At 37.4% G+C, this 13,741-nt stretch overlaps 1 protein-coding gene across 1 annotated transcript in view; it reads left to right on the top strand.

Annotated features, from left to right (window-relative positions):
* Positions 1 to 13,741, top strand: part of LOC100607937 (intraflagellar transport protein 74 homolog) — a 105,910-nt gene that overhangs the window by 15,674 nt on the left and 76,495 nt on the right. The window contains 5 exon segments of the mRNA XM_030808371.1: positions 2,771 to 2,819; positions 6,721 to 6,819; positions 6,963 to 7,023; positions 11,117 to 11,176; positions 12,563 to 12,624. Of these exon segments, the coding sequence (XP_030664231.1) occupies positions 2,771 to 2,819; positions 6,721 to 6,819; positions 6,963 to 7,023; positions 11,117 to 11,176; positions 12,563 to 12,624 (331 nt within the window).

Here is a 13,741-nt window from a genome sequence, read left to right on the forward strand (position 1 = left end):
ACTCGTGTATTTATGAGAAGTGAGTCAAGAAATGTTACTTTTTTTCTGATAATTAGCATCTGTTCTAATACTTATGTAAGGAAATGAGGCTAACACATAGATTTATATTAAATCTCTCATGCTTCTGCATATGTATTTAGAGAAGCATAAGAATACACTATATATTAGAGTTTAAAATTTAGATCTGTGGTATATATAAACCAAAGTAGGGTAAACTCCTTTTTTTTTTCTTTCTTTTTTTAAATTTTATTATTATATTTTAGGTTTTAGGGTACATGTGCACAATGTGCAGGTTTGTAACATATGTATCCATGTGCCATGTTGGTTTGCTGCACCCATTAACTCGTCATATAGCATTAGGTATATTTCCTAATGCTGTCCCTCCCCACCCCCCCACCCCACAACAGTCCCCGGAGTGTGATGTTCCCCTTCCTGTGTCCATGAGTTCTCATTGTTCAATTCCCACCTATGAGTGAGAACATGCGGTGTTTGGTTTTTTGTCCTTGGCGATAGTTTACTGAGAATGATGTTTTCCAGTTTTATCCATGTCCCTACAAAGGACGTGAACTCATCATTTTTTATGGCTGCATAGTATTCCATGGTGTATATGTGCCACATTTTCTTAATCCAGTCTATCATTGTTGGACATTTGGGTTGGTTCCAAGTCTTTGCTATTGTGAAGTGCCGCAATAAACATACGTGTGCATGTGTCTTTATAGCAGCATGATTTATAGTCCTTTGGGTATATACCCAGTAATGGGATGGCTGGGTCAAATGGTATTTCTGGTTCTAGATCCCTGAGGAATCGCCACACTGACTTCCACAATGGTTGAACTAGTTTACAGTCCCACCAACAGTGTAAAAGTGTTCTTATTTCTCCACATCCTCTCTAGCACCTATTGTTTCCTGACTTTTTAATGATGGCCATTCTAACTGGTGTGAGATGGTATCTCATTGTGGTTTTGATTTGCATTTCCCTGATGGCCAGTGATGATGAGCATTTTTTCATGTGTTTTTTGGCTGCATAAATGTCTTCTTTTGAGAAGTGTCTGTTCATGTCCTTCACCCACTTTTTGATGGGGTTGTTTGTTTTTCTCTTGTAAATTTGTTTGAGTTCATTGTAGATTCTGGATATTAGCCCTTTGTCAGATGAGTAGGTTGCAAAAATTTCCTCCCATTCTGTAGATTGCCTGTTCACTCTGATGGTAGTTTCTTTTGCTGTGCAGAAGCTCTCTTTTTATCATAGGCAGTGGCCAGTAGCCTGTGGTGAGCTGTTTCAGAGATTTTTGTTTTCTGTATTTTTGACAGATGATCTATCAGGAATGAAGATATACTGCTAGTACAAAATTAATTATATCATATATGCTACTTTCTATAATACAGTATATCATCCCTTTCAAGAGACTTAAATTTTTTCATCTACATTCTAATAACATCTAAATCACTAAATATTAAAAATGAATTGATTATTTAGAAATGTTTGCTTAATGGTTATCAGTACCGTGAAAAAATATTTCAAAATTACATAGTCATTTAACTAGCCTTTTGAAAGTGGATGCACAGAAATATTTATATGTTTAATATTATTTTAAAACATCAAGGGTAAAAACATATTAAAATTCTATAGTAAATTTATCAAATGTTTATTTCTGTAGTAATTTATCCTTCAAAACAGAACCAATATAATTTAAGATTGTTAGTCTCTGCAAGTATACCTCAAAGCCTTTTAAGAGGGAATTCGGAACATTACCACCACAGCTGTCTACTGTGACTTTAATACTTACCTTCTCTAGTGCCCCATTTCCCAGTATAATAAGATATTACCTCTACTTCTCAGCGTAGACCTTATAGTTAATACACTCATACTTTGCAGGGCACTTCATCTCTTACAAGGTTTGAGACATTTAACCTAGGAACACTTTCTTTGTTTTTTTTTTTTTTTGAGATGGGGTCTTTCTCTGTCGCCCAGGCTGGAGTGCAGTGGTGCGATCTTGGCTCACTGCAACCTCCTCCTCCCAGGTTCAAGCAATTCTCCTACCTCAGCCTCCTGAGTAGCTGGGATTACAGGCACATGCCACAATGCCCAGCTAATTTTTTTGTATTTTTAGTAGAGATGGGGTTTCACCATATTGGCCAGGCTGGTCTTGAACTTCTGACCTCAAGTGATCCTCCCACCTCAGCCTCCCAAAGTGCTGGAATTACAGGTGTGAGCCACCGTGCCTGGCCAGGAATACTTTCTTAGTTCTACTGAAATATAAGACCATTTCTTAAAAAGTCTCTGAGACAAATGATAAAAAATCATAGTCACTTTCTCACACTGAGGAATGTCTGCAGTGTCCAGTATGACAGCCAGTAGTCAGAAATTTAAATTAGTTCCCCAGTAGCACCAGCCAAATTTTAAGTGCTCTGTAGTCCCTCTGTCCACTTTATTGGACAGTGTTAATTTAGAATATTTCTGTCACTGCAGAAAGTTACTTTGGACAGCTCTGTTGCAGATTCCCTTAGACTCAATTTTCATTCCCTCGTCCTGTTCTATAGAGTCTACTGTCTTAACAGCCCCACCTTCGTAGTTTTAATTGAAGCTTCCCTTATGTCATGATTCTAAGATATTAGTTCTCTTTTCAGTTTCCGTGATTCTTCTTGATTCATTGGGGCATTCATGAAGACTGTCTTGAGTAATTCTGTGGAGTGTAATTCTGATTGTGCTTTGGATTTGCTATTCTGGTGGCATTTCAAACTGAACAATAACACTTAAAACATTTTTTTTTAGGTCCCCAGAGGCAAATTTTAGACAAATCTTACTATGCTGGGCTTCTTAGGTATGTTAAGCATGTCTTTTCATTTGTGTGTTTTACTCGAAATATTGTGTACCTTCTGTCAAAATAGAGTATATAACTTTAATATGAAGTTTTAGCTATGGTACTTATTAGGATAATTAGGTATCCATTGATTTCTAAAAATTGTTTTGTATTCTAACAATTTCTGGTTAATTTGACTATGCTGTAAAATAAATGTGATAGTATAATTAGCCTGAGATTTATAATTTTATGAATTTGCATGTACGTGAGCTATATTTTCTCTCAGTTTGTTTGTGCTGCTATAATAAAATACCTGAGATTGGGTAACTTACAGGAATTTATTTTTTACTGTTCTGGAGACACAGAAGTCCAAGATCAAGGTGCTGGCAGCTTCAGTGTCTGGTGGGCACCTGTTTTTCACAGATGGTGCCATCAAGGTGTCCTCATGGCAGAAGAGTGGAAGGGCAAAAGATGCCTCGCTAGTTTCCTTCACCCCTTTTATAAGGCACTAATCCCATCCATGGGGGCAGATATTACTTCCTAAAGTCCCTACCTCTTAATACTATTGCATTAGAGATTAAGGTTTTTTTGTTTTTTTTTTTTTTTTCTTGAGACGGAGTCTCTCTGTCACCCAGGCTGGAGTGCAGTGGCGCGATCTCGGCTCACTGCAAGCTCCGCCTCCCAGGTTCACGCCATTCTCCTGCCTCAGCCTCCTGAGTAGCTGGGACTACAGGCGTCCGCCACCGTGCCCAGCTAATTTTTTGCATTTTTAGTAGAGACGGGGTTTCACCGTGGTCTCGATCTCCTGACCTCGTGATCCACCCGCCTCGGCCTCCCAAAGTGCTGAGATTACAGGCGTGAGCCACCGTGCCCGGCCAGAGATTAAGTTTTGATATGAATTTCAGAGGGACACAAACATTGAAACCATAGCATACTTATTTTATTTTATTTATATTTTAGAGACAGAGTCTTACTCTGTTGCCCAGGCTGGAGTGCAGTGGCATGATCACAGCTCACTGCAACCTTGAACTCCTGGGTTCAAGTGATCCTCCTGCCTCAGCTTCCCAAAGTGCTGGGATTATAGGCATAAGCTACCACCACACCTGGCCTCATAGCATTTTTTTTTTTTGAGACAGAGTCTTGTTCTGTAGTTCAGGCCGGAGTGCAGTGGCATGATCTCGGTTGACTGCAACCTCTGTCTCCCAGGTTTAAGCAATTCTCCTGCCTCAGCTTCCCAAGTAGCTGGGATTACAGGCGTGTGCCACCATGCCCACCTAATTTTTTGTGTGTGTTTTTAGTACAGGTGGCATTTCACCATGTCAGCCAGGCTTGTCTTGAATTCCTGACCTCAAATGATCCGCCCATCTCAGCCTTCCAAAGTGCTGGGATTACAGGCATGAGCCACCGCGCCCAACCCCTTGTAGCATTTTAAAAGTTCACTTTTTTCATCTAATGATAATAATAATTTTTTTTTTTTTTTTTTGAGACAGAGTCTCACTCTGTCACCCAGGCTAGAGTGCAGTGGTGTGATCTCAGCTCACTGCAACCCCTGCCTTCCGGGTTTAAGCCATTCTCCTGCCTCAGCCTCCTGAGTAGCTGGGACTACAGGTATGCGCCACCATGCCTGGCTAATTTTTGTGTTTTTTAGTAGAGATGGGCTTTCACCATATTGGCCAGGCTGGTCTTAAACTCCTGACCTCGAGTGATGCACCTGCCTCGGCCTCCCAAAGTGCTGAAATTATAGGCATGAGCCACCGTGCCTGGCCAAGAATAATCTTTTTTGTTTTTTTTCAGTAATTAATCTGAAATGTGTTACTCATATCATTAAAATGTTACCAGCTACATCTAATAAGAAAGGGAAAATATGTATACTTATTTATGTTATATTAATCAGTAAGTTTCACATAAGTATGTATTTGGTCAGTTGCTACCAATGTGGCCTAATTTTAATTACTTCATAAGCTTTTTTTTTTTTTTGAGATGGAGTTTTGCTTGTCACCCAAGCTGGAGTGCAATGATGGGATCTCATGTCACTGCAACTTCTGCCCCCCGGATTCAAGTGATTCTCTTGCCTCAGCCTCGTGCCTGTAATCTGCGAGTAGCTGAGATTACAGGTGCCTGCCACCACACTTGGCTAATTTTTGTATTTTTTTTTTTTGAGACAGAGTTTTGCTCTTGTTGCCCAGGCTGGAGTGCAATGGCCTGATCTCTGGCATTGCAACCTCTGCCTCCTGGGTTCAAGTGATTCTCCTGCCTCAGCCTCCCGAGTAGCTGGGATTACAGGTGTACGCCATCATGCCCAGCTAATTTTGTATTTTTAGTTCAGACAGGGTTTCTCCATGTTGGTCAGGCTGGTCTCGAACTCCCAACCTCAGGTGATCTGCCCACCTTGGCCTCCTAGAGTGCTGGGATTATAGGAGTGAGCCACTGTGCTTGACCTAATTTTTGTATTTTTAGTAGAGATGGGGGTTTCACCATTTTGGCCAGGCTAGTCTTGAACTCCTGACCTCAGGTTATGCACCTGCCTATGCCTTTCAAAGTGCTGGGATTACAGGCGTGAGCTGCCACACTCGGCATCATAAACTTTTGTTGTATGTCTCTGGGGATGCATCTTTAAATCAATGACTTTTTCTTATTCTTACTATTTTTCCACTTACTTGTTCTACTGTTCTATCTCCATCTTCTCATTTTACCTTATTTTCTTTTTGGCACATTATTTGTATCTTCTTTCTCTTTTATTTCTCTTTTGTTTAATCCACCCTCCCATCATGCCCTGAAAGCCCTGTTTTCTTTTATTTCTCAGTTACCTGGATCCTATTGAGTCTCAAACTCCCAGAAGGCAATAAAGAAAAGTATGGTTTCCCCCCATCTGTTCTCAAAGCTAAGAGTAGTAAGAAAGATAGTAAGGCCATCAGTTGTTTAGTATCTCTGACATTCAGCCACTTTTTAATCAAAAGAAGGAAAGGAAATGTAGTTATTCCTAATGATTGCATTGCCTTTCTCCCCCAGGATTTGTGCTTCCACATCAAAGAATAGTTCTAGCTATTTGTGTAATTGTCTGGCTCTAGAGCAGTGGTTCTCAACTGGTGGTGATTTTGCCCCCGGGGAACATTTGGCAATTTCTATACATGTTTCTGGTTGTCACAAGTGAGGCTGGAGGAAGTGCTACTGATACTCAGATCCAGGATGCTGGTAAACATCCTACAGTGTACAAGATAGTGCTCAACAGGAAGTGCTAATCACTGACCCAAAATGTCATTAGTGCTACTGTTGAGAAGCTGTGCTCTAGAGGGTAGTAGCAGCTGTGATGATGACAGTTAAGCACCTACATCTGCCTGTGGCTTGTACTAGTTTGACCAGGCTTTCATTCTGGTTCTATTTCATCTTTGTCAATGAATCTATGTCAGTTTCTCATCAGTTGAGTAGAATAGGATGGGATATACCTCATTCTTTTTTTTTTTTTTTCTGAGATGGAGTCTCCTTCTGTCTCCCAGTCTGGAGTGTGGTGGCATGATCTCAGCTCACTACAGTCTCCACCTCCCAGGTTTAAGCTATTCTCCTGCCTCAGCCTCCCTAGTAGCTGGGACTACAGGCGTGTGCCACCATGCCCAGCTAATTTTTGTATTTTGAGTAGAGATGGGGTTTCACCATGTTGGCCAGGCTTGTCTTGAACTCCTGACCTCACGTGATCTGCTTGCCTCGGCCTCCCAAAGTGTTGGGATTACAGGCTTGAGCCACCGCACCCAGCCGGAATATACCTCATTCTTAATGAAATAAGCCACCTAAACTTTTTGCATTCTTTTAGTTAATTTCACAAAACTATTTATATTATTATTACATATTAATGGAAAGTTTAAATTTTGCTTAACTAGAGTTTTTTGGATTAAAAGTATTGCTGACATTCTTATTTCTTCTCTAATAGAAGTAAAATAAGTGAACTTACACCTGAAGTTAATAAACTTCAGAAGGGAATAGAAATGTACAATCAAGAGAATTCAGTATATTTGTCATATGAAAAGAGGTGAGTAATAAGTATTCAGTATTCAGTCAGTAGTTTGTACTTATAATACTAAATTTGTAGCTATCCATATTGTTTGTAATGTTCATTTTCTTATGTATATTTGTATGTACATATTTATGAATGTATTTATTTTATGCTTGCAGGGCTGAGACTTTAGCTGTTGAAATAAAAGAGCTTCAAGGACAACTAGCAGACTACAACATGGTATTTTATCTTTTCTAAGAGAATATTTTCATTAGTTTTTACTACTGCTTTAAAAATACATTAGTAGGCAAAGGACATGCAAAGATACTTTTCAAAAGAAGACAAACACGCAGCCAACAAGCATATGAAAAGAAGCTCATCATCACTGATCGTTAGGGAAATGCAAATCAAAAGAATAATGAGATACCATCTCACACCAGTTAGAATGGCTATTACTAAGAAGTCAAACATAACAGATGCTGGTGAAGTTGCAGAGAAAAGGGAATGCTTATATACTGTTGGTGAGAGTGTAAATTAGTTCAACCACTGTGAAAGCAGTGTGGCGATTCCTCAAAAAGCTGAAAACAGAACTACCATTCAGCCCATCAATCCCATTACTGGATGTATACCCAAAGGAATATAAATCATTTTACCATAAAGACACATGCACATGTGTGTTCATTGGAGCACACAGTAGCAAAGACATGGAATCAACCTAAATGCCCATCGGTGGCAGACTGGGTAAAGAAAATGTGGTACATATACCATGAAATACTATACGGTCATAAAAAAGAAAAAGATCATGTCCCTTGCAGGAACATGGATGGAGCTGGAGGTCATTATCCTTAGCAAACTAACGCAGGAAAAGAAAACCAAAGACTGCATGTTCTCTCTTACCAGTGGGAGCTAAATGATAACACATAGATGGGAACAACAGATGCTGGGATCTACTTGAGGTTGGAGGCTGGAAGGAGGGAAAGGATCAGAAAAAATAACTAATGGGTATTAGCTTAGTTACCTAGGTTATGAAATAATCTGCACAACAAACCCCCATGACAGTTTATCTGTAAAACAAACCTGCACATGTACCCCTGAACCTAAAATAAAAATTTCAAAAATTTCAAAAAGAATAAAACATTTGATGAAAAAATATATTTATTAATTTATTATTTAAAACATCAAATAATACATGAATACATACTTATTGTTAAAGATGAAACCATAAAAAATACAACAAATAAAGTATCCCTTTACCTTCTGCTTCATTTCCCTCCCCAGAAATAACTTGGCTTAACAGATTAATATATATTCTTCCTTTGTTTTTTGTAAAATACGTTTACTGACACATACACAAATGCACACATGCTTTTCTCCCTAAAATATATGAAAATAATAATTTACATAATTTTAAAAGTAGCTAAAATTTATTGGTCCTATCAGTGATCATTGCTTTAAAAACACGTTTTTTATCGAGTGTTGTCATCTTGAAAATTTTAAAATTTAATTATTTAACATACAGATTGCCACCATCTCTATGTTTTACTTGAAATATTGTGTACATTGTCAAAATAGAGTATATAACATGATATAGCTCCACCAAAGATGCTTGTACCTGTGGACTTTGAGAAGAAACAATCCCCCTGGCAGTATTGATAACTGCTCAGTCCTTGGGTGATATTGGCCCCATGAAAATTTCTAGTGTCAGAATTTTCTTTTTTCTAACTCTTCAGTTGCTTTAGCAGCAGTGATGTCTGGATTTAATGAAAAAGACAAATTTTTATCTCACTACCCTTATTAAGAAATAGTGTTACAAGGAATAAACATTCTATCATAATGGTTAGGATAAGTTATGATATACCTACTTGATAGTGTTACCTTGTGCTTATCAAAAATTTTGCTGATTATAGCGTAACCTTTTATTTTTGTTTTTTTTTGTTGTTATTGGTGGTGGTGGTGGGTTTTGTTTGTTTTTTTGTTTTGTTTTTTGTTTTTTTGTTTTTTTTCAAGACAGTCTTGCTCTGTCGCCCGAGCTGGAATGCAGTGGCTCAATCATGGCTCGCTGCAGCCTAGACTTTCTGAGCTCAATTGATCCTCCCACCTCAGCCTCCCAAGCAGCTGGGACTACAGGCACATGCCATCACACCAGGCTAATTTTTTGTATTTTTTGTTGAGATGAGATTTGGCCATGTTGCCCATACTGGTCTCAAACTCATGGGCTCAAGTGATCTGCCCACCTTGGTCTCCCAAAGTGCTGGGATTACAGGCTTGAGTCATTGTGCCTGGACTATTTTAATTTTTTAATTTTTTTAGAGATAGGGTCTTGCTCTGTTGCCCTGGCTGAAGTGCGGTGGCATGATTGTAGTTCACTGCAGCCTCAAACTCCTGGGCACAAGTGATCTTCCTGCATCAGCCTCCCAAGTAGCTGGGACTACAGGTGCATGCCACCATGCCTGGCTAATTTTTAAATTTTTTGGAGAGACGGGGTCTTGCTGTGTTGCCCACGATGGTCTTGAACTCCTGGGCTCAAGTGATCCTCCTGCTTCAGCTTCCCAAAGTGCTGGGATTATAAGCATGAGCCATTGCACCCAGCCCTCTTATAATTCTTAAATTTGCTGGACTACACAATTAATCGCAAACATTTTGTAGAGCCCATTATTCACTGGGATTTTCTTTAGTAAATAATGTTATGTTTTAAATATGAGAAAAATAGTTTTTTTTTGTTTTTTTGTTTTTCTTGAGATGGAGTCTCGCTCTGTCATCCAGGCCGGAGTGCAGTGGCGTGATCTTGGCTCACTGTGACTTCTGCCTCCTGGGTTCAAGTGATTATCCTGCTTCAGCCTCCTGAGTAGCTGGGATTACAGGTGCGCGCCACCAGCTGGGATTACAGGCGTGCTCCTGAGTAGCTGGGATTACAGGTGTCTGGCTAATTTTTGTATTTTTAGCAGAGAAGGGGTTTCACCATGTTGGCCAGGCTGGTCTTGAACTCCTGACCTCGTGATCCGCCCGCCTCAGCCTCCCAAAGTATGGGGATTACAGGCATGAGCCACCGCGCCCGGCCGAGAAAAGTAGTTTTTAAAGGTATGAAATGACATTAGATGAAAGGGAGTTTTAGTTATGCTAGAACAAATTAGGCATATTCATATAAAAATACTACCATGTAAAATATGCTATTTATAGACTTAATGAGCTAATATCTGATACAGAGCAGTTAGCTGGGTATCTGACATATAGTTAGCACTCAATAAATGTTAGGTCTTATTAGCACTTATTTATATCATAAATGAAAAATGTGATATACCTTATACCCAAATAGTTAGCTTTTGGTAGACCTGTTCACATTCTGGCTCTATTGCTTGCTAAATTTCTTTTTCTGTAAAATGTGTACAATCATATCTGCTTCATACAGTAATTGTAAAAATTAATACATATGTAATAGTGTTTGACACTAGGTAAATACCCTATGTTGACAACTGATATCCTTGCCTAACTTTTTGAAGTAGGCTTACTACTGTTTCATCTGTGCAAGCCCTGTTGATTTTTTTTTTAATTATTAGAAGATAAAGAACATCTTTTTACGTTTTTACTAGTGTAAATTTGTTTTTTGTTTTGTTTTGTTTTGTTTTGGGTTTTTTTTGAGATGGAATTTCGCTTTTGTTGCCCAGGCTGGAGTGCAGTGGCGCGATCTCGGCTCACTGCAACCTCCGCCTCCCGGGTTCAAGCGATTCTCCTGCCTCAGTCTCTCTAGTAGCTGGGATTACAGGCATGTGCCACCACTCCTGGCTAATTTTGTAGTTTTAGTAGAAACGGGGTTTCTCCACGTTGGTCAGGCTGTTCTTAAACTCCTGACCTCAGGTGATCTGCCCGCGTCAGCCTCCCAAAGTGCTGGGATTATAGGCCTGAGCCACCGAGCCCGGCTTACTAGTGTAAATTTGTAAATCTACTAACACTCCTCTCTCCTTGGGGATGTTGGCAGAGGAGGAGAGAGTGATAGATCTTTCCAAAACTCTTGTCTGTTCCAGACCCTTGTTTATAAGCTCAGCCATCTTTTCAGAGCAGGCAAAGGTCCACAAGGTACAATATGCAGGAAGAGTAGTTTGTTACTGCTCATTTATCCATTTTAAAAATGTAATTTGTTTATTGCACAGGTGCATAATATATGCTTACTTAGGTAGCTCAATATTTGTTTTTATCTTAAAACAGAAAATATTCAAAAGTATTAATACTTAAGTTACTACTCATTATTTGTAAGACTGAATACCTATATTATTAATTATAGAGAACATGTGTAAAGACTAACAAAGTGGTGTTTATTTGTTTGTATTTTTGTTTTTAGTTGGTAGATAAACTTAATACCAACACTGAAATGGAAGAAGTAATGCATGATTACAATATGGTAAGAAAATTTATAAATATAAGCAAATTGATCTATGTAAGTCATATCCTACAAAACACAGCATTTATATCTAGAAATAGTTTGATAAAACCTTAAGTGCTATAGAGATGAATATTACTCTGATTGTAAATACCACTATTATGTATTCCTTGAGCTCCCTTAGTTGCTCTTTTAAATTTTCTTCCTGTTGGTTGGCTTTCCTAAATGGATATTTAGTGACTGTCTACTGTGTTTGAACTGGTGTCAACGTGCAACATTAGTTAGGGAGTGCCATCTACATTTCCTTATATATATTAGTTTACAATATTAGTTTAAGCACAAATGTTGATGAATACTCAATGTGACAAATGATAACTTTACATAGTTTTGTCACCAGTGGAGAAAAATGAATAGATATGACTCCAGACATAAAATATTAATTTTTGATTGGTAAATGAGAATTTGTGTTTAACATGGACATAACACTGGGGACTCCAAAAAGGGGGATGGTATAGGAGGGCAATAAGGGTGGAAAAATTACCTAGCGGGTACAGTGTTCATTATTTGGGTGATGGGTTCACTAGAAGCCCAAACCTTACCATTATACAATATATCCATGTAACAAACCTGCACATGTACCTCTGATTCTAAAATAAAACAAAAACAAATTTGTATTCAATGTTCTTAGATTATTTGGTAGAAAACAATAAGTTAATAGCTAGCTTATTTTGATTATAAGCATTTGGATGAAAATAACATACAATTTATATGGTTTATAATTTATTTACATGAGTAAAGACTATTCTATGAAGACATAGGATTTATAAAATGACCCCTCTAAATTTGGGGTTCTAAAACCATGATAATTTAGTTACTTTTAGCTTTAGAACACAAGAGAATTCACTAACTAAGAATCTTATTTCAATGCCAGATATAAAAAGTAAAAACCTTATGTGTTTTGTCAGTTGTTTGGGATGGGGGGTCCATTTTCTAGGCTGGGTGAGCACAGGTAGAGTTAATTAGGTGTACTCAGATAATATCCTGAATGGTTCAGGAATAAAACTTGTGGTGGTTCTGAATTTAACATATTACTAATCAAATATTTATTGAACACTCAATACATTCTTTGAATGCTGTTTACATAAATTGAATTTACATTGAATTATTTGACAGATCACTGAAGAACTGCATATTTTTGGTATAAGATTACAATGCTTCTTAAAAAGACTTTTTAAAAATCTGATATTGTTTGTTAAATGAGACAATTTATTTTTCTTCTTAAACTTTGTATGTGGCACTAGGATAATTATAATAATTTCTCATTTAGTTCGTAGCCAAAACAACCTACAAAGAAAAAATTTGGTTTAATATTTATTTCTTACTAACTTGTGTGTTAACTTTATTCAGCTTAAAGCTCAAAATGATCGAGAAACACAAAGTATAGATGTCATATTTACTGAAAGACAAGCGTAAGTATAGCTAAGTTAAAAATCAGATTCATGAGTAAGCTTTATTAGGTAGTTTAAGTTGTGATCCGTTATTTCCTTGTAAATTTTCTTAACAATTTCCCCATTGCCTTTTTCATTTAAAAATATTTACAACACAAGTTTTGTTGCTTATACTTCTGTTATCTTCATTTACCATTAAATAGCTAAATTCTGTATAAAGACTATTACTACATAACTTATATAAATAGGATTTATGCTGCTAGGAGCTGAAAACTTACGATGGATAAGAACATCTTTATATCTACTATTTTTAGTTTTAACCTGGGCTTTTAACTAATTTGAATTTTGGTGTTTCATCCCCAGTCTAGTGAAAGACACATTATTCATTAGGAAGCTATTTACATTATTTCATTAGCATTGATATTTAATAGTTATATTAGCAATCTATATCGTATATAGATTATATGTGTATCTTTATATATAACCTGTCTAAAGACTAAATACCAGCTAACGCTGGAAATAAAGTAATTGTGGCAGTGGGAGTAATGCCTACAAAGATAATAATAGATGTGATGTAGTTAACTTATTTGTGTTTTGTCAGTTGTTTGGGATGGGTCCATATTCTAGGCTGGGTATGCACAGGTTAAGTTAACTAGGGATACTCAGATAAAATCCTGAATGATTCAAGAATAAAACTTGTGTTGGTTCTAAGGTCAAAAAGTTGATGAAGAATAATTAATTTAGAACCAACACAAATTTTATTCCTGAATTATTTATTCTAAGGCAACACAAACACAGACAATGAGCTATGTTGTGTAAATACACATACAAGCACATTCTCTCCCAGAAATTTGTTAATATTAGTCTCTTTGAGAGCAAAGACAATAATAACCCAAATTACCATATTCAATTACCAAAATTCAGTAACACCAAATACACTCTTGTTACCTCTGCATAAAACAGTAAATATTTGATGTTGGATAGATGTTAAAATATACTGATAAAACATTTGAAAGATAAATGTAATTCTTCTGTTGACTAAAAACAAGAATCTCTTTTCCCCTGTCTTTTTTTTTTTAAGTAGAGTTTTGCTCTGTTGCCCTTGCTGAATTGAAGTGGCGTGCTCATGGCTCACTGC

Source organism: Nomascus leucogenys, unplaced genomic scaffold (assembly GCF_006542625.1).
Source record: "Nomascus leucogenys isolate Asia unplaced genomic scaffold, Asia_NLE_v1 Super-Scaffold_442, whole genome shotgun sequence".
In the NCBI taxonomy this organism is placed as follows: Eukaryota; Metazoa; Chordata; class Mammalia; order Primates; family Hylobatidae; genus Nomascus; species Nomascus leucogenys.